The 24,219-nt window shown below is 42.9% G+C and overlaps 1 protein-coding gene across 4 annotated transcripts in view; it reads right to left on the bottom strand.

Moving 5' to 3' along the window:
• NALCN (sodium leak channel, non-selective) overlaps window positions 1-24,219 on the bottom strand; it is a 298,865-nt gene that overhangs the window by 38,483 nt on the left and 236,163 nt on the right. For all 4 annotated transcript variants that reach the window (XM_084767995.1, XM_084767997.1, XM_084767996.1 and 1 more), the window contains 9 exons: window positions 14,726-14,827; window positions 14,249-14,318; window positions 12,290-12,381; window positions 11,696-11,818; window positions 8,974-9,030; window positions 8,532-8,652; window positions 8,305-8,436; window positions 7,293-7,460; window positions 5,618-5,722 (listed from right to left, as the gene is read on the bottom strand). In XM_084767995.1, coding sequence (XP_084624121.1) covers window positions 5,618-5,722; window positions 7,293-7,460; window positions 8,305-8,436; window positions 8,532-8,652; window positions 8,974-9,030; window positions 11,696-11,818; window positions 12,290-12,381; window positions 14,249-14,318; window positions 14,726-14,827 — 970 coding nt within the window. The remainder of the gene's footprint in view (window positions 1-5,617; window positions 5,723-7,292; window positions 7,461-8,304; window positions 8,437-8,531; window positions 8,653-8,973; window positions 9,031-11,695; window positions 11,819-12,289; window positions 12,382-14,248; window positions 14,319-14,725; window positions 14,828-24,219) is intronic.

Below are 24,219 nucleotides of genomic sequence, written 5' to 3'. Positions count from 1 at the left end.
ACTGGTGAGCGGTATACATAGATAGAAGGCCACTGTAAACACAGATATGCTAGGTTAAAGAAGACAGCCACAGGAGGCGGGGTGTGGTGGCACACGCCTTTAATCCCAGCACTCCAGAGGCAGAGGCAGGTGGATCACTGTGAGTTCAAGGCCAGCCTGGTCTACAAAAGCGAGTCTGGGACAACCAAGGCTATCACAGAGAAACCCTGTCTCAAAAAACAAAACAAAACAAAACCCCAGAAAAAACAAACAAATAAACAAACACCCAAAACAACAACAACAGCAAAGAAGACAGCCACAAAAGACAGTGCATTATATGGTCCCCTTCAGGATGGGAAACTACTGAGGAAATAGTGGTCATTTATACTGGAGGTGGAGCCGGGGGTAAAGGAAAGAGCAGTCCGCCTGTACAGGGAGGCTTTCTGTAGTGATACAGGAGTGAGCACACTCTCCAGGGGTGGAGCACTCCACCAGTCACAAGCCACTCAGTGGCATACGCCAGTAGGGTGAGGTATGCAACATTTGAATTGTGTCTTAATTAAAGAAGCTGCTAAAAAGGTTTATAAAGGGAAAAGCATTGTGAGACGTTTTGATTCCTTTTCCGTCCACTCTCCCTTTGGTTATTTTAGGCTAGGGTTATATTTTGACCCCAAACCTGAGTTGGGTAAAGTTTTTAGCCATAATCCAACTATAAAACACATCTCTTCATGGCTCTCCATTTACGTCCGTGGGTAAGCACCCCAGCCACCTGTACCCCACTGGGATTGTCTCTGTTTTCCTTATTCCTCGAGGACCGGTTCCCCACTGTGTGTGCGCATGCTTCTCTGTGTGTAGAGACCACAGGGTGACATCTAGTGTCTTCTTCAAACACTCTTCGTCTTAGTTTTTGAGACATAAACTCTCACAGAACAAGGGACTAAGCAAGCAGGCTCTTCTGTCTGTCCAGAAAGCCCTAGGCATCCTCTTATTTCTGCTTCCTCTGTCCTGGGATTATCAGCACAGGTTTTCTCTGCCTAGCACTTACGTGAGAGTTAGGGTTTGAAGCCAGGCCCTCATTTTCATGGCAAGCACTTTACCGACCAAGGCATTTCCCCAGTGCACCACATCTCTATTTTTATCTCAGTTAGTTTAGTTAATGACAAGATTACTCTCTTTCTAGATTGTCAGTGAAATTCTTAAGAAAGAAAAAAAAAAGGACTACTTTTGACCCAATTAACAAAAGTATGAATAATAGGAATAAAATTTTACCTGTAATTTCCCTGAGACACACACTGTTGAGTTTCTGCTGTATATTCTAGTCTTTTCCCTATGCATACATGAGGTCACACAGTTTTTTTAATCTTTTCATCCTCTTCAGCTTAAAATATACCAAAGTTATCTTTTCATAATCGCATCTATTCATCTACATCATTATTTTTAAGGCTGCATTGTAGTATATTATATAGAGGCCTCACAATGCCTTTGGCCTTACTGCCCCTTCTAGTTTTGTCTTTCTGAGCCCTCCTTTCATCACGCAAGGCATCCTGGTAGCCTAGTTAAAAGCACAGCATGTGAGGCCAGGATGCCTCTAGGTGAATCACAGTTTTCCTACATAGTACATGGGTGACCTGTTGCATAGCAGTTTCCTCCAAATTAAAACATTCCCTTGAGGAGGGAGAAGGTGCCCCCATGAGACTCAGGAGACAAACAAAATAAAAACAGAAACTTGGAATATTTTCCAAAGCCCCTCCCCTGCAGTACAAAAATGAGTAAACTGTATAGCGTGTGTGTGTGTGTGTGTGTGTGTGTGTGTGTGTGTAGATTGGCTATCAGAGATTTCTCAGACTCTTGAGCTGCCCGCAAGCTGTGCAGAGAGCTCCAGGGCTGTACTGTTTTTTTATTTTTCTGTTGATGTGGGCTTTGTGGAGGTGCAGCTGCTTGTGAGTCATTCCTGCTCCTTATCAGGAAGCCCTCATCCACGCCCCTGATAGTGACCCTGGTAAAAACTCACTGGTTCACCAAGCTGGACACTGGTGCAATCATTACTTTGGTCTGTCATGAGTTTCCCTGTCCAGGGTGAAAAGATGTGTGTGTGTGTGTGTGTGTGTGCGCGCGCGCGCGCGCGCACGCACGCGCGTGCTGCATCTCTCACACTACACCTTCCACAGATGATTTGACCACTCTGTACTTGCTTTCTTCATTCATGCTATATAGCTAAGAGAAGCAGTGTGAGGAGCAGCATTGCATACCTCGTAAGTACGAAGCAGGGCTTGATTCTGCTTCCTGGCTTTTTGTTTCTCATCAAAGAACTTCCCTATTCATCACCACCATCTGTCAACCAGGACCTTGTAAATCTCTAACTGACTTTTCTTACCTTATTATTATTTTTTTTCATAAGCATGGAAGGGAAATGAGGTTTACTACCTGAGACTAGGGTGAGCACTTCGCGCAAGGTCTTCCTCATGGATTCCTTCTGTGTGAGAAGTGTTTCTAAACCAGGGAACAGACTGAGAAGGAAGGGCTGACTAGAACAGGCCACCGCATCTGCTACCGTGAGGCTGGAATCTGGAAGCCCTGGTCTCAGGCCTCACGCTCCTGTTTAGACTGCCTCTGTTCAGGGATCTCTGGGCAGGCTCGGCATCCTTCCTCATTGCACTTTCCCTCTTGGCTTAGATCCTTTCCACTCCCCTAACCTTGCTGGTGTGGCTACTCCCACTCGGAAGCACAGTTTCCTACACAGAAAAAGAATGGCACATGACTTACACTACTCATTTTCTCTGTAACTGCTGGCTTTATATTATGGTCACTTGAACATGAGACACATTCTGATCAGACAGGAAGTGCTACAGAACCACAGCGATTGACTTGGCTTTCCAGTGCTGTTTTATATTACCTGTCACAAGGCCTTAGATGTAACCAAGATTTAGAAACTACCTATCCAAAGTGTTCCTCGGAGTTTGCTTACACGGCTTTGGTGACTACACTCTGGGTTCTGCCCTTTCTACACTGATCTGAAGGCATCATCTGTCAAGTTTCCAGAACAGGAGCAGAGGAGGAAGTGTTTGTGTAACTGTAAGAAAAATCAGTTGTCCCTGATTAGAAACAATCCAAGCCTCATTTCCTATAATCCCTCTTTAAGTGAGCTATAAAGTCCAAATGTTGGTGTAGCCAGTTTCCCTTTGTCCTTTTAGAATTATGGGCTAGGCTGGTAAGATGGCCCATATAGAAATACATTTGCCAGAGGAACTGAGTTCTATCACTGGGATTCACTGCACAAGGAGAGAATTGACTTCTAACAGGCGTCCTCTGATGTCCTTACCAAGCCATGGCCTATGTGCACCAGTCTCTCTGTCTCTCTCATACACACTCTAGCAATAACAAAGTAACGTATAAAAATAAAAACTAAGTAATACAAGGGTTTTTTGTTTGTTTGTTTTTTTAATAAAGGATGGACTGGAATTCTGAGACAGAACTGGTGCTTTCTTTGCCCACATGGTGTTCTTGGATTTGGTCACTTACTCTAGAATCAGTAAAGATGTAGGGAGAGAGGCACTTCTTAGGATGCCAGTTCCACCCACCCTTATGGATGCTGCTGCTGCCTCAGAAAGCTTGGGCTTTCTACAGACCAAGAGGACAAAGGCGACTTCTGTGTGTTCGCTCGTCTACCACCCACCCCTCCCCCACGAGTCATCAGCCCTCAGCTCAGGCTGGGTATGGGCACACAATGGAGCATCGCGATGCTCCGAGGCCATCATTAAGACAGTGAGTCACCCAGGATACCTATGAAATGCTGTTATTATCTTTCTGGCTTCTGTTCAGTGTGAGTCTAAAATAACTCTTGATCCTTACACAAGTCTGTGGACAATATATCCCTTTTTTAAAAAATTAATTTATTCATTTGCTGCTATGGTACATCATGACCTTCATCCCATGTTCCTTGTAATGTCTTCTCAGGCTCATGGATGTTTCTGGAATGTCACTTTCCCTCCGGCACATCTGAAGTCCTCTTATGTCGGCATACCTTATAACATATTTTGCCTGGACAAGACTCCTGTTATGCTTGTAATAACTAGAGAGCTTAAAGTTTTTTATCATGTACTACCCATATTAGCCATATTTTCTAAAAATGTATAATGCCAAAATTTAGTTCTACTTGGCCTTTGAGAGATACACGTGTTAATGGAAGGGAAACGTAGTTTTATTTGGGTGGGAGAGAAAATAATTTGCTAGTTTGTACATCATCAGTATTTGGCTTGTTTCTTTAAATTTTTTATTATGTTTCTTTTTTAGCATATACATTTATATTACTACACCTGCATAAAATAAACTACATACAGCAAGAAGAACCATGAGACAATCAGGAATTATATAAACGTTGCATTCATAGTGATTAGGCCATTTGTATTTGGCAAACTTGAAGTAAACATCTTTCCTATCTTGTTGGGTCTAAATTTCTGAATGGAGATTAATATCTATCATATCTCATCTCTATTAACTTAAAACATCTATCTTGATCTAAAAACATCCTAACCCCTAACCTACTAAGCTTAATTGAAAGACTAAACTATCAGGTCTTCAACCCCATCAGAGACTTGAGAAGGGATAAAACTTAAATACCTGAGTGAACCCAGAGTTAGCAGCTTCCAAAATTAAAAAAATAATTTAAGACAGTTTATTGCCTGATCAGTCACCCAACACTCTCTATAAGGTTGAAGCATCATCTTCAGCCTTCTGGCCCAATATATCTGACAGACATATTTGCGAGGATCTACTTGTAATATTAAAATGAAAATCTAGAGAGTGGGGCATGGGAAGACAGAGTAGAGGTGAACTAACATTATCAATCTGTGTCCCTTTATTTTCCATTAGAACACACGAAACTGCATCCCCTAGCCTTCCTTCTGGAATGGCAAGGCTGTGGTCTTTCCTTGGTAATATGGGTTGAAGCCACAGGGCCCAAAGTCCTTTATGAAAGTGATGGTCCCCTGCTCTTATCTGCCACCTAAATGAAGAGCTAGTGAAGGGTAGGTTCACCAGACAGAAGGGACTCAAGTACCCCTTTTGTCATTTGGAGAAGAACCGTGTAGCTTATCCAAAATGCAATACACACATGTCATTATACAATGATACCAGGATAGGAGGCTATTACAGCTATTTTCCGTTTACTGGCAATGACTGAAGAAAGAGAAACCAATGCCGTAGAGATGTTTGGAAAGATCAGGTCTTTGTTGGGGGCCTTGTAGGTTGTCATAAAAGGGACACCTCTGGGTAGTTACAAGTGAATGTGTATACACTGAGTTTCTTATGGAGAGGAGGCCAAGAGTGGGACAGGAACAGAAAGGGCATGGGTGTCTCTGAGTGGGGGCTGTCTTGAGTAGACTGACTGTTATTTGCTGGTGAGTCTTACATGACCAGAGAGGAGGAGGAATTTCTGAGGCTCTTAGCTGTAATGCTTAAGTCCTGGGTGAGTACACCCATTGTCAGCAGTGGGGTAGTGTCTGACGCTGCTCGGGAAGGAAGGGAGCTCCTGAGGTAGGTTTAGAATCTCACAGACCTTCCACCAGGAAGAGGTATCCTGGCTGCTTGCAGCAAGAAGGAACTGTGGGAAGAGAAGTCAAGACAGTTGGGAAGATCTTACCCTTCTGATAATGTTGGGATCATTGCACTTGGCTAGCTTTCCAGCAAAGAGCTGAACCCCAAAGCTTGCAAAGACAAGCATTAATGTCAGCAACAGAATGGAGACCTGAAAGAAATTGATGAAAAAGTAAATCTCTTGGTGAATGTAAGTATTAGGTTTAAGCAGTGATTTTTAAAAATTGTATTTAGATCATATTGTATAAAATAATGTGGCTTTGCTTTTTATTTTTTGCTTGTCAATGATATTTTCTAACTTCATTCGTCTTCTTGAGATGGCAAAAGGAGAAAACTAACAACAGGTTTTAAAAATTTAAAATAAAATCATATGGCTCTTGTATAAAAGAATGAAATAAGGCATTTTTGTATGATTTTCAAAATCAGCACCTTTTTATTTAAGAACAACAAGGGAAATGTTAAAATAATTAATTTGTACTCCATTTTCCTCAAATGGAGTCACTTCTTTACTACCTGAGCATAAATTAGAGCTATGGAGGCTTTGCTTCCTTATGAGCATCAAGGACACTGTGATGGGGAGGCCTGTACACCATGATTCAATCTATTAACTGTCTTGGGCTCCCTCTGCTGGCTACTGTCTTTGTCTCAGCAGAGAAAAGAGGTTAAATCTGCAGCAACCACAGAACTGTACTGGATGGATGATCTAAACAGATGTCTTATGTAATCTAAAGCTGCAGAGAGGCCTCCTCAGGAGAAGGACTCCCTTTCAAACCCTACGGTGGCCCAAAGACTTGTGCATGTTGACTTTCTCGTGTGGTTGACAGTCTTTTCCTGCTTATGAATCCACATGAAAAGCCACATTGTCACATCAAAGGAAATGGGCCTTTAAAGTACGAGCAACTGTGCACCTCTGGCAACACCACAACATAACTCATCAGATGATTTCATATCAACTAAAACTGCTGCTGAGCTAACACTACTGCTTCTAGAAAATAAGCTCTGTCAGTCGTTCCCTTTTCCTCGCACATAAGCAGGACTCATCCATAATCAAGAGAATTGTGTGATTGCTCTTCTGGAAGGCAAAGATCTTTCTGAATTAGACTATGAGCAATGAATCTCTCACTTGTTGTTTTATCTCCAGCCCTGTTCTTAGAAGACACTAATGTGATGCTTGCCCATCTGAAGGCACGTTTCCCCTTGAATCATATTTGTAAGTTTTATATGCTGTTTATTGAGGCTGTTGAAAATAAGCCATATCTATAGGCTTGTTTTTCAGTGCCGTTTTGTTAACAGTTCTAAGATGGATGGACAAATTTTATTTTCTGTGTTCAATGGGAGACACAGAGACCAAATGCATTAATTACCAGTCTCATTCATGAGGTGGATGAGATTGAATCTTCTCACCATTAGTGTTTAGATAGAAAAAGGAAATCCCAGAGCATAAAGTGAGGCCAGGTGTGAAATAAAAGAGTGGATCCTAGCTTTCTGGGTTTGCCATACATTGCACCTACAAGTGTTTGTAGACTAAAGTAACTCAGAGAAGCTGTGGTGAAGTTTCTGAATGAATTTTCTCATCTCCTTTCCAATCCTCTGGCAATGAACAAAACTATGTACGCTTGCCCTTGCTCTGCGAGCCTCACTTTATCCGCCCTCTCCCCCCCCCCCCCCCACCACGACATGGCAGGACTGGACTGTTGTGCGCAAGAGGCAGCTTCACATACCAGAAAAATTTCCTTGAAGCCACTGAAAAGCTCTCGAACAACTTTTCTCATCTGGGGCACGAGCTTGAATATCCGCAGAGGTCTTAAGCACCGCAGAACCATCAGGAGCTGGGCCCCTGACTCAGCAGGGACATTTTGAGGCATCCAACAAAGAAATAGCAAGCTCACCTAGAGGTAAAAACAATCTCTGGAATTTATGCTGCCTCCTCTGCTGTGCACATTTCCTGAGAGCTCATAGGCCGTGCCCTTCCATTCATCAAAGTTATAGTTGGGACAGACACACGTAGGCACACATACAATCTGCTGACACTAAAGAATGGGTATATCTCAGTCCTGAAGAGGCTCCAAAGGAAGGCCTCTGGTGTATACGGTAGTGAGTGCCCACTCTGTGCCTTTGTATCGCCCCTTCCACATTCCACCGTGAGATTTATCTTACTTTGAACTTTGCTCTACTCATACACCATGACCAGGATTCCTTTGATCAAGAATATTACTACTTTATTGATGACTATCAACATGCAACCTGCAACTCAAAGGAATTCTCCTTTTTCCTGGATTGAATTTATGAAGTTTATGAGTCCATTCCTATAATTTCTCAATTTAGTTGAACAGAACACTTGAATGGCTAACAGTGATAGCCAGAACTGGGAAGAATTTGATAACAAGGGGTTTGATAACATAATTTACTTGACTCAAATATTTTTGCATTATAAGAGCTATAAGAATTATGGGATGAAAACTGACTTGATGCTTTAGATTTTATTAATGAAGTCTCACTGATACATAAATTAAAATTGTGGCTGTTATATTTAATTATATCTTTAGATACTATAATACTCATGTAAATTATTTGTTTAGATTTTGTGTGCATACCCTTTATTTACATATAACAGATTACTACAGTTTATCAAAGAATTTAGTTATGACAACTAGACCTCAATTATCCCACTCTTGAACCAAGGATATAGAAAAATGACGATATTTTTATATTTAAGAAAGTATAAAAACTTACAAGGTAGATAAATATGTCCATGACGCCACCAAAGTCCCTGATGACAGCAGTTGGAGTGAAAAACAAGCCATCTGCCATGATCTTCAGATTAAGCTCAATGCTCATGAATATCACAAACACATATTCAGCAATCTGAAATGGGCAAATGGCACCTTGGTTGTGACAAAACAGCAAAGGCAGGGCAGTATTTTATTACTGAGCTAGGAGCTGAGATTTGTCCCCAGTACCTGTAAAGTGGGTGCATGCATGACTCTCCGGAACGGGGATTCGAACATCATGGAAATGCAAGAGCAGATGGTCACAGTGATCATGACCCAGTCCAGGTAGGTGACCAGTCCCAGCAGATCACTGCCAAAGAACAAGTGTAGTTGAAAACTGTAGATGCACCACCCATGTCTGCCAGGGCCAGGGACCATAGCTTCAGTGACTCTATCAACAATACTGGTGTTTCTCACTGAACCTTTATCTGCCCTCCAACTCTAGGGTTCTAAGCACACAAGACCATACTGTCTTTTTTTTTTTAATGTGGGTGCTGGGATTTAAGCAGGTCCTGTGTTTGCATTACCCCCTGAACCAACTCCCCATACTGAGATTTCATATTTTAATGGAGCAGAAAATATTATATTTGCAGTTCAAATACACAGGAAAGACAGAACTTGTCATGCTTACTAAAGTTGGTGGTACTTGGTATTTTTTACTGCTCCCGTGACAGGATCTGTTTTGGATCTGTAAGAGAGAACAGCATATAAAATCCATCAACGCAACAAGAGTGTTAGTAATCTCAAGCATTGCTCCACCCGAACTTCTCCTTACGCCTTCTACAAATGGCTATCATGAAATGTGCTAACTACACATCACTGTGGAAGGCTAAACACCGGATAAAAGAGCAATAAAGAGAATTCTCAAGTTCTGAGTCTTGGATTTGAGACTCCAAGGATTTATGGCACGACTTATCACAAAGTTAAACCTTGGCTTTCCTTTAAAAACACTGATCTAAGATGCACGTGTTACTAGTTTAAGGATGTTCTTCATAATTATTTAGTTAGATACTCCATCAATTACAGGGAGCTCCACTGTGGTCCCGTGGAAGAAGCACTTCAGGGGAGGTGGATTCCTAAGGCTTAGTTTTAGGGTTCCTGTGAGCGACTGTCAGTGAGGCCCCAGCAGTCTTGGTATGTGTGTTCCCAATTACAACAAGGTCTTCATCAGCCCATTCAGCTGTGTTGCTGACAAAAGGAGAATTATACCACAGTAAATGAAGTGGAGAATTAGTAATTAGATGTTAACACGCAGGCAGCCTACAGGGTAATTCAAGATGAAAACCCCACTTGGGCACTGATCAGCTTCCACGTCTTTCCTCATTGGCTGAACCTTAGTGAAGCTTTACAACTTTTACTCTCTACTTTAAATGGTGAACACCTTTCTGGAACAGTAGAGGAGCAGCTGAGTGGTGGGCAGGAGGGAGTCAGTCACACACTAGCTGGCGTCCTTGGGTAAGACCTTCAACCTCCGCAGACATGAATGTCTTCCTTGCTGTGTGGGGAGCTGTATTAGTGACTTCTTTATTGCTGTGAGAAAATAACTGATCCCAACTTAAGAAATGGAGGGTTTGTTCTGGCTCACAGTTTGAAGGTACAGCCCATAGTGGGTGGTAACCAGAGCTTGAGACAGCGTATCATATTGCACCTGCCGTCAAGAGGCAGCTGATGATGAGTACAAGAGCTCCCTTAAGCTCACAAATTATGCCACCCACAGAGTGGACCTTTCTACCTCAAATACCCAACTAGAAACTGCCTGTCTCATAGATGTGCCCAGAGGCTTCTTTCCATGGTGACTTTAAAAGCCACCAAGCTGACCACTGATATTATTCACCACGGGAGGGCACACATGGTGCCACATGATGTTGGGACAGTTAATCCTGCCTTCATGGAGATACTGTCATTGTGGGATGAGGTAAGCGTGGGATATTGGTTTGTGACGTGGCTATAGGGGAGGGGCTGGAAGTCCCAGGTAGAGATGTGAATAGTGTTGTGTCCTTCTGAGTCCTGTGGGAGTCGGGATCCATGTCCAGCCTCTCTGTTTGCCGTGCAGTCTTCCACGTCACTTGTTTTCACACGGGCTTCCTCTTTCTGGGTTTGTGCCCAAGCCCCTCTTCTTACATTGGTACCAACCTGAAGACCACATTTTAATTTAGCCATCTCTTTAAAGTTCCTATCTCCAAACATTACCACATTTTGAGATACTGGAGGTTAAGACTTCAACATATGGCTTTTTCTTTTGCTAGAAAATTTAACATTCAACAGATAATGGCATTGTACGATAATATCAACAAAGGACATTAAAGTACCCAAATGAAGGCACAAAGGAAAACACATAAAGAAAGTGTAGAAAGTTTTATATTTTCCCCAGGTCTTTCATATATGCAGGTGTGTGTGTGTGTGTGTGTGTGTGTGTGTGTGTGTGTGTGTGTGTGATTCACTTGTGTGTTTATGCAGGTGGAAGCCAGCGGTCACCTTCAGGTGTCATTTTTTAGGATCCAGCCACCTTGTAGTTTGATGTAGAGCCTTTCTGGGACCTGAGGCTCACCCATTAGTCTTAGACTGCTGGGCAGTGAACCCCCAAGGAGCTGTTTATCTGCCTCACCCCAATGTTGGTGTTACAACCCCCCACACCATCATGCCCAGTGTTTTACATGATGCTGCAGATCAAATTTCGGTTCACAGACTCAGGCTGCTAGAACTTCATCCACTGAGCTACTCCCCAGTCCCATGCCAGGACTCTTAATATTTGTGATATGTACTTAAAGTTACAATAGACAAAATTCCTTTTAACCATTGATTGACTATAGTTGGCAGGTACCCACAAATACAGCATTATCCAAATGCAGCACTGTCCATCTTGAGGTTCTTACCCACTCCTTCCACGCTGGTGGGCTAGAGACAGTGGCTAGTGGGTTTTCTCTTCATAATAACTAGTAATCCAAACAATAGATAACATTTTCATTCCATTTTGTTCTAAAGATTTTTATCAAAAACTGCCTTTCTGAGAGAAGCTTTGAACAATATTCTTCACAACCTCATTTGTATTTCTTCTGTGTAAGGCTTTCAAAGGAAAACTGAGTCTTAGTAACAACCAGCACACACAACTGTCAAAAATGTGCTAACACACACAGCTGTTAATGCTTTATCAATGGGAGCCAGCCATTTAAAGCCTTTGTTTTCTACCTGGTCAGGCGCAGCAAAGAGGAACAGGACGATTAACTAGCTTATGGGTTATTTTGTACCCCATGAGGACCACACTGTCCTCTTATCCTTCTTGTGACAAACTCCCTGCTGTTCACAGGACTCAGGACAAGTACCAGGTCCAAGTGTGGAAAGTGGCCCATACTTACGCATTGAAGCGCGCTCGAACCACCACGCGACAGAAGTTTCTGAACCTGTGTTCCCGCCCCACGATGAAGAGCGGCTTGTCGAAGTACGGGTGGTTCTCTCGCAGCTCCTCTTCTTGTACCTTCCTTCAAGGGGACATTTATGGAATGAGATAACGGCCAAGGGAAAAAGCCACGCCCAAGTGAGAGCCTCGGGCCATAGCCAGACCCAGTGAGAGACACAGCCAGACCCAGTGAGAGACACAGCCAGACCCAGTGAGAGCCTCAGGACACAGCCAGACCCAGTGAGAGCCTCAGGACACAGCCAGACCCAGTGAGAGCCTCAGGACATAGCCAGACCCAGTGAGAGCCTCAGGACATAGCCAGACCCAGTGAGAGCCTCAGGACACAGCCAGACCCAGTGAGAGCCTCAGGACATAGCCAGACCCAGTGAGAGCCTCAGGACATAGCCAGACCCAGTGAGAGCCTCAGGACACAGCCAGACCCAGTGAGAGCCTCAGGACATAGCCAGACCCAATGAGAGACTCGGGCCACAGCCAGACCCAGTGAGAGCCTCAGGACACAGCCAGACCCAGTGAGAGCCTCGGAACACAATACCTTTTCATCTCTGCTTGCTCCTTCTTCTCCTGAATCATCTTTATTTCACTGTCTTCTCTTTGCGCATTTCTGTATCGCACTGTATTCGAATGCTAGAAATGAAAGATATATGTACAGTGGAGGATTTTTAAAGGCCTAAAAGACTGTATTTTAAATTAAAACATTGCTATTTATATATGTACACTATATGCAGGCTATGACACATACAGTATCTATAACCTTTATATATAAGACATTTCATATGAATATAGTTTAACAGTCATGAGCATGGTGACAAGTGAACTTTCCATCTAAAACATAAGTGCTTATTGAAATTTCATGATGTGCCAGGCCCTTTCATACTGCTGTGCTTATGAGACCAGGGAGATGATTTAAAACAATTAAATTGTAATAAATAAGAATGTTAGAGGATGTATAATATTGAGGTTGTAGTTCTGTAGGCTCAATTTTCTTAATAAATATACTTTATTATGAACTTATTAACTGAGAGTACTTCACTTGTAACCCAGCTAACCTAAACAATAGGAAAAGGAGATTAAAGAATACAATAACCAAACCCTAAGGATGTCAGTTCCGAGGAACAATTCTCCTGGTGTAATCAGCAGGATTTCTTCTGCTGGAACCTGGAACAAGCAGAACCCGGAACCTCAGCTGGAGCCAGGAGCCCTGAAGCCTTCCCTTGAGCGGTTCATTCAAGGAACATCTCACAGTGGAGTGATGAACAGCCCAAACTATATCAAGTCTCCAAAGGCCCTACCTCTTGCTTTTGGCTCATTTTTATACCTCCTCTCAGAATTTGTTCAAGGATTTTTTTCAGCTGTTTAAGAACCAATCTCCCCCACATGGTGGTTCAACTTCTAATGGGATAAACATCACGTGCTCTCTCACAAGTCTTTTTCTCATCCCCCACATGTGATCTAAACAAAAAACATGTTTATCTCTCCTTCGTGGCTCAGTTGGTGGGGGTTCTTTCTTAGCATGCAGAGGCCCCAGGTTCCATCCCCAGAAATGCGAAGTTCAGCAAAGTGGTACACTGCCAGAGGCTCAGAAGTTCAAGGTAATCCTTGGCTACCCAGTGAGTTTTTATACCCATCTGTGCTACATCAGTCCCCTTGTGGAGTGTTTCCTAACACACGTCTCCAAAGCCATTGTTTCTACTGGGCTCTTAAGTAGACTGTACACTTCTATTGGGCCACTCAAAGAAAAGAACCAGCAGTCAATAAGCACTGCTTAATATTAGCTCTCAGTAATAATGGTATCAATTTCTCCAATGGAAAGACATAGAATAACAGGTTAAATTACACAAACAGAACCCACAGAGCCAGGCTAGTGGTAAGTGGGTGTCTATGTCTTAAGGGCTGACCACTTGGATTGGGTAGGTGTCATTCCTGGAGAAGACAGACTCTCCCTCTCTCCATTGTCGTCATTAGCTGCCTAGTGTTCTTCATCTGGAGGTGGGGCTTTGTGAGGCTTCCCCCATCCGCACTGGCGTGTCAACTGGTGCTGTGTTTCCGGTTGTGTTTATGCCACCTTACTGGTGAGATTTCACTGGTGTGGTGTCCCTGCCCTATCCAGAAGATACAACTTCACAGCTCACATCTCAGTCCTCTGTCTCCTACAGTCTTTCTCTCCCTGTGCTGCAATGTTCCCTGCACCATGGGTGTAGGAGCTGTGTTGCAGGCACATTAGTTGGGGCCCGGAGCTCACAACTGGTGGTTCTTTGAATTCTGTGTCAGTCTTCTTGACTGAGGCATGCACTCTGTGAGAGATGTCTGTGGTTTTTGCAGTTCATGATCTATTTCGTACTTGGCCATAAAATTTGCTTTCTGAATTTCCTGATTCCCTCTAACAGGGAAACATTTAAAGATGATGGAAAACTCAGGCATGGGAACCAAGCAATCAATTAAATCCACATTCATAGCTGACTTTCCCAAATCCAGAGCATGGCTTAGAACTTACATCTTGAGTGAGGGTTTCAAGAGATTTACCCCTGCTGATCCTCTGGCTGTTGGATCCATGTCTTAGTGACCTAGAACAACCATAGTCAACTTGTAAAAACATCTTAAGACAAAGTTTTCAGTTGTAATTAATAATCATGAGTAAAAGATTAACTTTCCTAATATATCAGAAACAAGCTTTCTTTGTAAAGCAAAAGCTTAAAGTCTATCCACAGGTCTTTGATCTCATCTAACAAGATTTCAGATTTTTTGTTCTTTCTGATCTTAAAAGTGAGACTTTGGCTATCAGCAAGGAAAGAATCTTTGAAGTGAAGATTTTTAAATCTTTGAATCAGATAGGGAGTTTCTTTATTGTTAACCACCAGCAGCTAGAACCCAGGTCCTTGCCAACAAGGGTAGAGGCCTGGGCTTTGTACTGAGACACTCGTGTAATGTCTTTCTCAGATACCTTTGGAGTTCATCTTCCTGGAGTGTTTACCTGCGCTCCTGGCGGATGTGATGCTGCACGCTGAGGATCGACCTCTCCTTTGCTGGCTGCCCCTCGAATGATCCGCTCAGCATGCGCTGTCGAGTGCAAGCTCTTGCAAAAGAAAGAAACTCTAGGTAAACGCATGGTTTGTGCACTCGGGATGAATAATACATCACTGCTCATAGCCCTTATTAATTTTAAGAAAACACCAACGACAAGGCAAAAATATATCCAATAACACAGAGAGGAAAATGACCTTAAGGCTTTGTGTCAGAAACACAAAGCAGAAGTTCCTCAGCCAAGAGGATCTGGAGGGTAAACAGGAAGCACCCCAACCCCCTTTCCTCTTGGTTAGCTTTCTATAAGGGTTCTGTCTGGAGCAGGGCCAGTCATTGCGTTGATTTCAAACTTAAACATGGAGGTCTCTGTGAGCCCTTAGGAAGGTCTGGTTTTTGCTTTTGTTTTTCTCCAGTGGGACCCCTGGAATGATGGCACGCATCTTCAAAAGATGTTTGGATCCACTTAGTGCTGCCTATATATGCAATGGGTGTTGGGTCATTTATCGGAGCACCGGTAGCTTTTTTGGGTCCATATCTCTGAACAAAGCTTGCTGTCCTTCTCCAGCAGCCATGATCTATTGCCAATAGCTTCTCAGCTGGGGGCAGGGCTTCATGAAGGCCCTCAGCTAGGGGCGGGGCTACATAAGGTCTTCAGCTGGGGCGGGGCTACATAAGGTCTTCAGCTGGGGTGGGGCTTCATGAGGCCCTCAGCTAGGGGCGGGGCTACATAAGGTCTTCAGCTGGGGTGGGGCTTCATGAGGCCCTTCTCCATCTGTGCTGGTATTGTGGCTGGCTTGCTACTAAGTAGGTCATGTGCATGCAAGAATTCGTCTGTGCAACAGCCCTGTCACGTCCTGAAAACACTGTTCTACTAAAGGTATCCACTGTTTCTGGCTCTTATATTTTTCTGCCCCCTCATTCACAATGCTCCCTAAAATTGATGGGGCTGAGGAGACAGCTCAGTGGTTAAAGCAGTTGCTACTTAAACATGAGAAGGGAAGCCAGATACCAGAACTCACATAAATGCCAGCCAAGCAGGCATAGCAACCCAACAGGTGGAGATATGGAATCTCCCACCCGCATGTACACGCATATGTAAGTAAATGTACCTGCACACACTTTTTACTCATACACATTCACAAACCTCAGTGCACATACAACCATACACACACCATAAAAATGCTTTCCTTACAGAGGAAGATAATCATAGTGTATATCCTTGAAAAAAAAAAAGGCACACAAATCCAATGCATGTAAATGCATTACCAATGCAAAGACCCATGGATTCCTGCTGTTACTTTAGTAAGGAGCAGGGACCACTGTGGGGATCTAGTGGAGTTGACATATTAGCACACAGGAGGATCTGTGGAGTGGTAGGGGGAAGTTGTACTCATTTCTAGATTACTGCATGAAGAGATGTGTTTCTAGGTTCAGCTAAATTAGCAAAAGTTAAGCAAAGTCTTCAATACCTGTGGTGGGTTTTTGAAAAATAGACTGAGAAACATAGAGATGTTTTGAGAATTGAAGTAAATGATACTCTCCCTTAGATGTCTAGACCCCAGCAATCTGTGTAAACTACCAGAATTGAACCTTCAGTCACAGTCACTTTTATCACGATATTCATCCCCAAAGTTACTGGGATCTATGGGCCTAAAATATGAAACACATCTAATCTAATTATAACATGTCTGTTTGAAAGTGAGGGCCTTTCCTGTAACGGAAACAGAAAAATGCAATAGTCTTGGTCTTAGCATTATAAGCACTGTGGGGTTATGTGTCCAACAGCTTAGGCTAAAAATGGCTGGACATACCTGCTGCGAAGTGTGTTGCCACTGTGGCCTGTTTGCTCTGGGCCCTGGCAGCATCTGCAAAGCATGCTGTGTCCTCACTTACTCAACAGAGCATTCAAGTTACCATGAAGTCCATGGTGACCCTTCACTGTGGCCCTTTTCTCATTTCTCTCAACAATATGGCTAAAAGGGTGGGGAGAAAGTTGGCCCCTTATTCTGTTTTTGTCTTTTGGCTCATTTTTTCTCTTTAGATCTAAGGAATTCAGAAAACAGTATCAGAAAAGGCTGGAGGTTTTTTTTGTTTTGTTTTGTTTTGTTTTTGTTTTTGTCTTTAAATCACACGCGTGTAGTGGAATTTTTAACTCAGAACGTGGCTTCTCAGGCAAGAGATCACATCCAAAGCCCTTCTAGGGCTGTTAGGGCTGTAGGTTCTGGCTAGCCGACTTCTGAGTTCAAGGCCAGCCTAGGCTAGTGCAAGTTTCAGGTAAAGCAAAGTTTAGGTCTAGGTGTGGTGGTGCAGGCCTTTAACCCCAGAACCCCCAGAGGCATGCAGAGCTCTGAGTTCCAGTTAGTTCTGTGCAGTCAGTGAGCTGAGAGGCAAAGCAGCGGTGTTGAGTTTGTGGCAGTTCAGTGCCTGGAATTCAGAGGCAGTTTTTACCGGGAGAGTTTTACAGAGACAGGTTGAAGAGAGAACAAGCCAGACACAGGTGAAGACAGGACAAGCCAGAGAATGAGAAGGCGCCAGAAGATTAGACCATATTGCCAAAGTTTGTATGAGGCCAAGCAGAGCAATTCAGTTTGAATTATTCAGCTTGAAGAGGGGTTGGAGCCAAAAGAGCTGAATTGAACCAGCCAGCAAGGAGTCAGAACTAGAAAGGATGAGCTTCTTCAGCAGTGAGTCTTGGAGGCTGAAAATACTCTAGGCCTAGATTAGACTGTACGGGGGCTAGAAGCTTCCAGGAACAGGCCTAGGTTAGCAGACAGGGGCAGTACGCCTCCCAGATGACCACTGTATCAGGTAAATAAAAGCTACTTTTACACACATGGAAACTATGGTCTCTGGATGACTCAGACACTGAGCATGGGTGTTGGATTTCAGTTCCATCTTGCAATCAGAAAACCTTTCCTCAGATGGATTAGAGTAGTCAAACATTTGCTTAATTTCCCCTATGTTCAGAGGAGTATTTACTGAGCAGGAATGAAATGCCCAGTAACTATAAATTTTCTCATTAACAAGGAGCTTAACTTACAATACACGAAGTCAAGAGATCCTCTGGAGACCAGCATAGGCCTGGCCAGCTTCCGGCTCTTCAGTGCTATGTCTCCATCTGAGACTTTGGGATGACCTTGGGAAGAGCTCCCTGCTCACCTTTTCCCTGGGGGCAAGGTTCCTACACAATCTGAGCACAGTAAAACCAGGCTCACAGGACCCATGTTACCCTCCCCCCCATCTACCCCATATTGAGGGGTCACCTTCAGCACTCCAGTGTCTCTGTATTGTTCCCCCTAACTCTCTCTTTGGTTGTCTCCCTAATTGTGTCTCCTCCACATCTGCGTAAAAATCAAAATCAACCCCTTCTAATCCCCATCGTCACTCTCTTGTTGAGCCTATTGTTTGGCTAAATGGTCTGATATCACGTTCTTTTCCCTGGGCATCCCAGTGGCATCTGAATTAAGAAATTATAGGTAAAGCCAATCTTTATTAGCTCAAAACCAAGATCTAATACTGTTTTAGCAAACTGTAAAATGCACATTTGAGTAAAGGCATTGGTTAGGGCAGATTACAGTAAGTGTGTTTGAAGGTATCTGAAGAAATATCCTCCCACTCGAGTATAATGTCAGGAGTCTATTGAAATGAAAAAACAAGCTCTCTTCAAGGCAAGTGCGTCTGTGGCTTACCCTTTCTAGTCTCCCCTTTTACCAGAAAGGATTCCATTTCCTCACGCTATTCTCTTTGGTTACTCAGATCTATACACAGACCCCAATCTCAAAGCTCCAAGTGAGCAGCGAGGTTGTATTTAAAGTATTATTTATTTGTTATCTTTTTAGTCCTTGAACAAAGAAAGTGCTGTATAAATACCTGATCAACGAACCTTGAAATGCTGCAAAGATCAAGTTTCTAAAATTTATTTGACCCACTCACACTTGGAAAGAATGAAATTCACTACAAATGAAATAGAATGCCTTTATAGGCACTTTTCATCTTAACTTTATTTCAAGTTGGAATACTGCATCGCTTAAGATAAGTAAGCCGCACACCTAGAATAGACCAGACACCAAACAGGAATAAGAAAAAAAAAAAAAAAGAAAGAAAAAAGAAAAAGAAAAACCAGCTCAGATATTGCTTCTCATAAGTAGAAAATTTGTTTTTTTATCTGTGTCATCTGTGCAAACAGGTGGATAAGCATGAAAGTGGGTATGAATCTGCGACCCACAAGAGCTAAACTCATTTTAGTTTCTCAACCCGAGAGCGGGGCCATCACCGGGAACTCAATTCCCATGGGTCACACCTTGCAGGAACCTGTTGGTGAGCAAAGGACTCAAGAATGTTTACCCCGACCTGACAAATGGATGCATGCACACTTCTATAAGGGGATGCCTATCCTTAAGTGACAAGCTGTAATTTTCCATTTCCAGTTCTCACTAATCTTGGTGTGTGTTCAGCTCATTGAAGGGCACAAGGAGAACAGTCTCAGGGAGAAAATGTCTATTTACTTGCTGACCAGAGAAAGGCAGAGCTGATCATATCGAGGAAGCTCTTTATCTTTAGGCACAGTTTCTACTTGAGGAAACACTAGGCTGAGCGGAGGTGCCAGTGTCTCCAGAATCTTCCCTGCATCTTTTCCTACGGGAAAGTCTGAGAAAGCTGTATGAGCGTCTGTGAAAACTGGTGGAAATCTGTGCAAACAAGGACTTTCTCAGAAAGTCCATCTTATGGCTCAATATTAACAACAACAAAAAACCCCAAGCCTGCCTGCTTGGCTTCTGGAAGTGAGAGGCACTAGGCTCTGTCCAGTGAAAAAATAATGAAGTCTTTTGTCTTGTGTGAGTGAGGAGACCCTCCTTTATGCAGGCATATGTAATCTCTTTATTCCTGTCCCCTGGAGGAGAATTACAGAGAGGCATTTTCCTTTTCCCAGTTGGGGTTAATGTTATGCCCTCTCTACCTTTGAAAGTAAAACAAGATGAGGACCCCTGATGATGACTCAAATGTGGGAATATTCCTCAGCAAACACACTTTCCCAGTTGCAAAAATATTACCCCTGGTTTCTTGCCAAGCCTTTGAAAAAAACATATGAAAGATTGATTCTTGCCCCCTTCCCCACATTGCCCCCGTGGTGTGGAATTTCAATTGCCCCGTACATGACAGACACGTATATAATCTTTTCTAGGAGCAGAGAACTGTGTCATAAGAAATTGTCTCTATTTTTCTTGACATTCCTCCATCAAAAACATTTTTAAATTGGCCCACAGATGATGGGTGTAAGAGAGAGTTTTGGAGTTTTATTAGCCTTTAAACACTACTAGTTGTTTATAGACAGAGTAGCAGGGGGCCCTCTGTTTCTTTCTTTGTTTCTATGTCTTCTTTCTTAATGTCCCAGAACAAGGGTGTGGGAAAAGCCTGTGCATTCCGTAATGAAAGAGAGGCCGAAAGGAGTCTTCGGATGATTTTCACTCATTATAGAAAAGTTAGATTACAAGAGAACATCTGTGGTAAATGTAATTACCACCCAAGAAACCTCAATGCGACTGCACAGAGCATTGAAGTTGAGCGGTTTTATTCAGATTCTGAGCTCCACCAGGTAATGTACTTTAAAGTATTTTCAGATGTTGGTTAATGTGATGTGACCTCATCATCAGACACCGAGGAAGCAGTCCTCCAGTGGCAGTTACATAAACTCATGAGTGGCTCAGAAAGCAAGAGAAGAGAGACCAGGCATTTCCTGGAAATGGCTCTTACCTGACAACACCGGGTGACAATCTGATCATCCAAGGTGGAGAGAGCCGCAGATGGTAATGGGTTAGCCCCTGGTGATGGGCTCTTGCTGAGGTGAGGACGAAGCTGCATTTTTATCAGAGTGAGCGCCGCCCCCCCTTTAATATCCTTCCTGCTCGGAAGGATTCAGCCCTGTCCAGCTTGGAAGGCTAGCACTCCTCAGTGGCAGTAGGCTAGGTCTCCTCACTTCTGCAGCATTCACAAAGGCGTCCTTACAGATAGGTAAATGCATGGTGACTCAATGCCTCATCATAGATTGGAAAGAAACCTTCAATGTCTTTATCTTACAAATGCTCCATAAACAGACAAACAAACTCAACTCATGGGAAAACCATGCGTGCAGTGGCCCTGTTGGAGGCCAGCAAATAAAATATATAAACCCTAAACTACATATCAGAGTTCAAATTTTGTAACCCAATTACTGACTCAGAAACATATGCTTTATAATGTAATGATGTAACTTTATTTGTGTGTGTGTGTTGCACACATATAAGTCCTCTGTCACTGTCTGCTTTACTGCCTTGAGACAAAGTCTTTCCCTGAAAAATAATGAAGTATAAATAAAAATATTTTGATGAAAAATAATGAACTCTTTCACTGATGCTCATTTGGGGTAGGCTGTTTGTTCAGTAAACTCACGGGATACCCCTGTCCCTGCCTCTCCAGCACTTGGGTTATAAGCATGCTAAGCTGTGCCTGGATAGTCATATGGGTGCTCAGGAGTTGAATCTATGCCCTCATACTCTCAAGCAAGCACTCTTACTGAGCCAGTCACTGAACTTTTTATAATTTAATAAAAATTAAAATTTGGAAATCTAATAAAACCTGACAATTTCAACTTTTCCATAGATATGAATTTTAATTTTCTGTAGTATTACTTTATACTCTGGAGATAAAATGATTAAAGCAAGATCCTATTAAAACAACCTCTGACATCCAAGCTCTACCTCTTCCAGATGTTGTACAGCTGGAACCATCCTGTGAGAGTCAGTTCAGCCTTTTCAGACCAACTTCCTTCCCATGTAGTATACAACTATATTTCCTTCATATCTTGTAAAAGTTTCTGCTTTTTAGGTAGTGAATAATATTCCACTGCTGGGATACACCCCAGTTTATTTTCTATTAAATCTTGTTTTAGCTTATTTATTGTTGTTACCATGTGTGTACGTACGCACAGTGTTTGTGTTTTTGTGTGTTGGCACCGGTGCGTGTGTGGAGGTCAGAGGACACCTCCAGCAGTTGGTTCACTCCCCTTTGGGGTCTGGGGCTCAAAACTGATGCGAAGTTGCACAGGAAGAGTCTTTGCCCACTGAGCTATCTCACTGTTCGGGTCCGTTCACACGTGGATTAACATCTCAGCTGCTGCCAAGTTTGAGAGTTATGAATAAAGATGCCTAAATGTCCGTGTTTACTACGGATATTTATATTGATGTATGTCGCTGTATGCATATGAGGAAAATAGGATTATGAGTAGCAAGATTTAATTAGAGTGGCCTTTCCTCATGGTACTCTGATAATCTCTTAGATTCAGCCTTGTTACAGTCATGTTTGCACTTGCTCAGCGATAGTTACACATCAGACGGTGACTCATTAAAAACAGTGCTGTATTTTGGTGAACAAAGGTAAGACACCCTTTAATAAAATGTTTTTATAGTGCATTCTTTTTTAAAAATACAGTCAGGTTTTTTACTAAAAGTGACTGTTTTATTGAAAGACATTCTACAACAGACTTAAGTTCACAGGCAGAATTAAGAGAATGTTGCTACAATAAGGGAAATACCCTCTTTACTCATATTTAAAAAATTTTGTCTGTCTTTATAAGAGCATTACAGAATACCACAGCCATGGAACATGTTTCTGAGTTCATTTTTTAAAAAGTCAATTAACTGCCTAAAAGACTAACAGAAATCAGGACATTACCCCCATGTATATTTTTGATGCTAACGAACTTCTAAGCATAAAATGTGGTATATTTTTTGTTTTTTTGTAAAATTTATTTTTATTCATATGTGTGTATGAGTGTGTGTGTGTGTGGTATGTTTCACATGTGTGTAGTGTCTGAGGACACCAGAGTTGTGAGATGCCCTGTATCTGGAGCAAAGGCCATGGATAGCCACCCCTGATGGGTGCTGGAAACTTGCACCTTTGGAGCACCACCAAGTGCTCTTAGTCAGTGAACCATCTCTCAGCCCCAAATACAGTGCAGTTTAGAGCCAGGTATTTTTATAAGAAAAAAATGTGATGCTGTAGATAATTTAATCTTTGTTTTTGCTCTAGAATACATTCTCTTAATTGAACTTGCGGTAACCTGCTCTTCCACCATGAGGGTATATTCCTGGAGGCCTAGTAGATTCCTGAAAAAAAGATAGGTGTGTGTGTGTGTGTGTGTGTGTGTGTGTGTGTGTGTGTGTGTATTTCTTCTTTTGCTACATGCCCAGCAGTGTCATGTTACTTCAACCCCATGTAACCTGCTTCTGTGTTTATGCCCTTGTCCCTCCTTGGTGTCATGCATGACCCTTACGGTTTGGGGCTAACAGTAACTCTGACGAGCCCAGTGACATGGAGATTGCCAGCCTGCTATCAGCTGAGACATACATGAGGTGCCATCTATGGCGTGGACATGACACACAAAGAGCACACTCATGCCCAGGCAGGATGAAGCTGGGCAGCAAGGCAGCCCATCATGCTGCTCAGAACAACAGGGACCAAAATAGCTTATAATAATAATAATAATAAAAAATGCTTCTTTCTGGAGTTTCCACTTTATTTTTGACTGATATTCCAAATGAAAACCATGTGACCATGAAAGGAAAAAAAAGTATGTATCACTTTGAACTCTTTGCTATTTTTGTTTTATACAAATATACATACATACTTCATATTTTATCATTTTATTTATAGTTTCTGAATAGGCTTAACTCACATCCATGTCCTGGGTTTCTTTATCTACAAATAGTGCCCTATAATTAGTCTGCAGGTCTAGTGTCCAGAAACGCTAAGGCAAAACTGGAAACAGGCATTCTTAGTGGGACCACAAAGGCAAGTGTTTATGTCATTAATTCCCAGCACTGTTCTCTTAAAACTTTGGCTTATTCTTGCCAAAAGTTGGCCATAAAATAATTATTTCTGTCTCAGGAGATTGAACCAAACTGAGTGCCTCAAGGATTTCTGTCTCTGCCTTCTCATTCTCAGGGTCATTTGGGGTCCCTCTCTCCCTTGGCCAACCCCAGTGTTAAGGAGTGATTGAAGCTACAGAGACTGGGGCTCAGTGGGTGGATAGGATGGATACAGCCACACACACACACACACACACACACACACACACAGACACACACACACGTGCACGCACACACAGACACACACACACGTGCACGCACACACACACACACACACACACGTGCACACACACACACACAGACACACACACACACACACACACACGTGCACGCACACACACATGCATACACACACACACACACATGTGCACGCACACACACACACACAGACACACACACACACACACGCATACACACACACACACACATGTGCACGCACACACACACACACACAGACACACACACACACACGTGCACGCACACACACACACACAGACACACACGCATACACACACACACACACACACACACACGTGCACGC

This window comes from Acomys minous, assembly GCF_964271855.1.
Source record: "Acomys minous genome assembly, chromosome: 18".
Classification (NCBI taxonomy): domain Eukaryota; kingdom Metazoa; phylum Chordata; class Mammalia; order Rodentia; family Muridae; genus Acomys; species Acomys minous.
The sequence above is the reverse complement of the archived record's forward strand: the minus strand, read 5'-3'. Positions and strand labels throughout refer to the sequence as shown.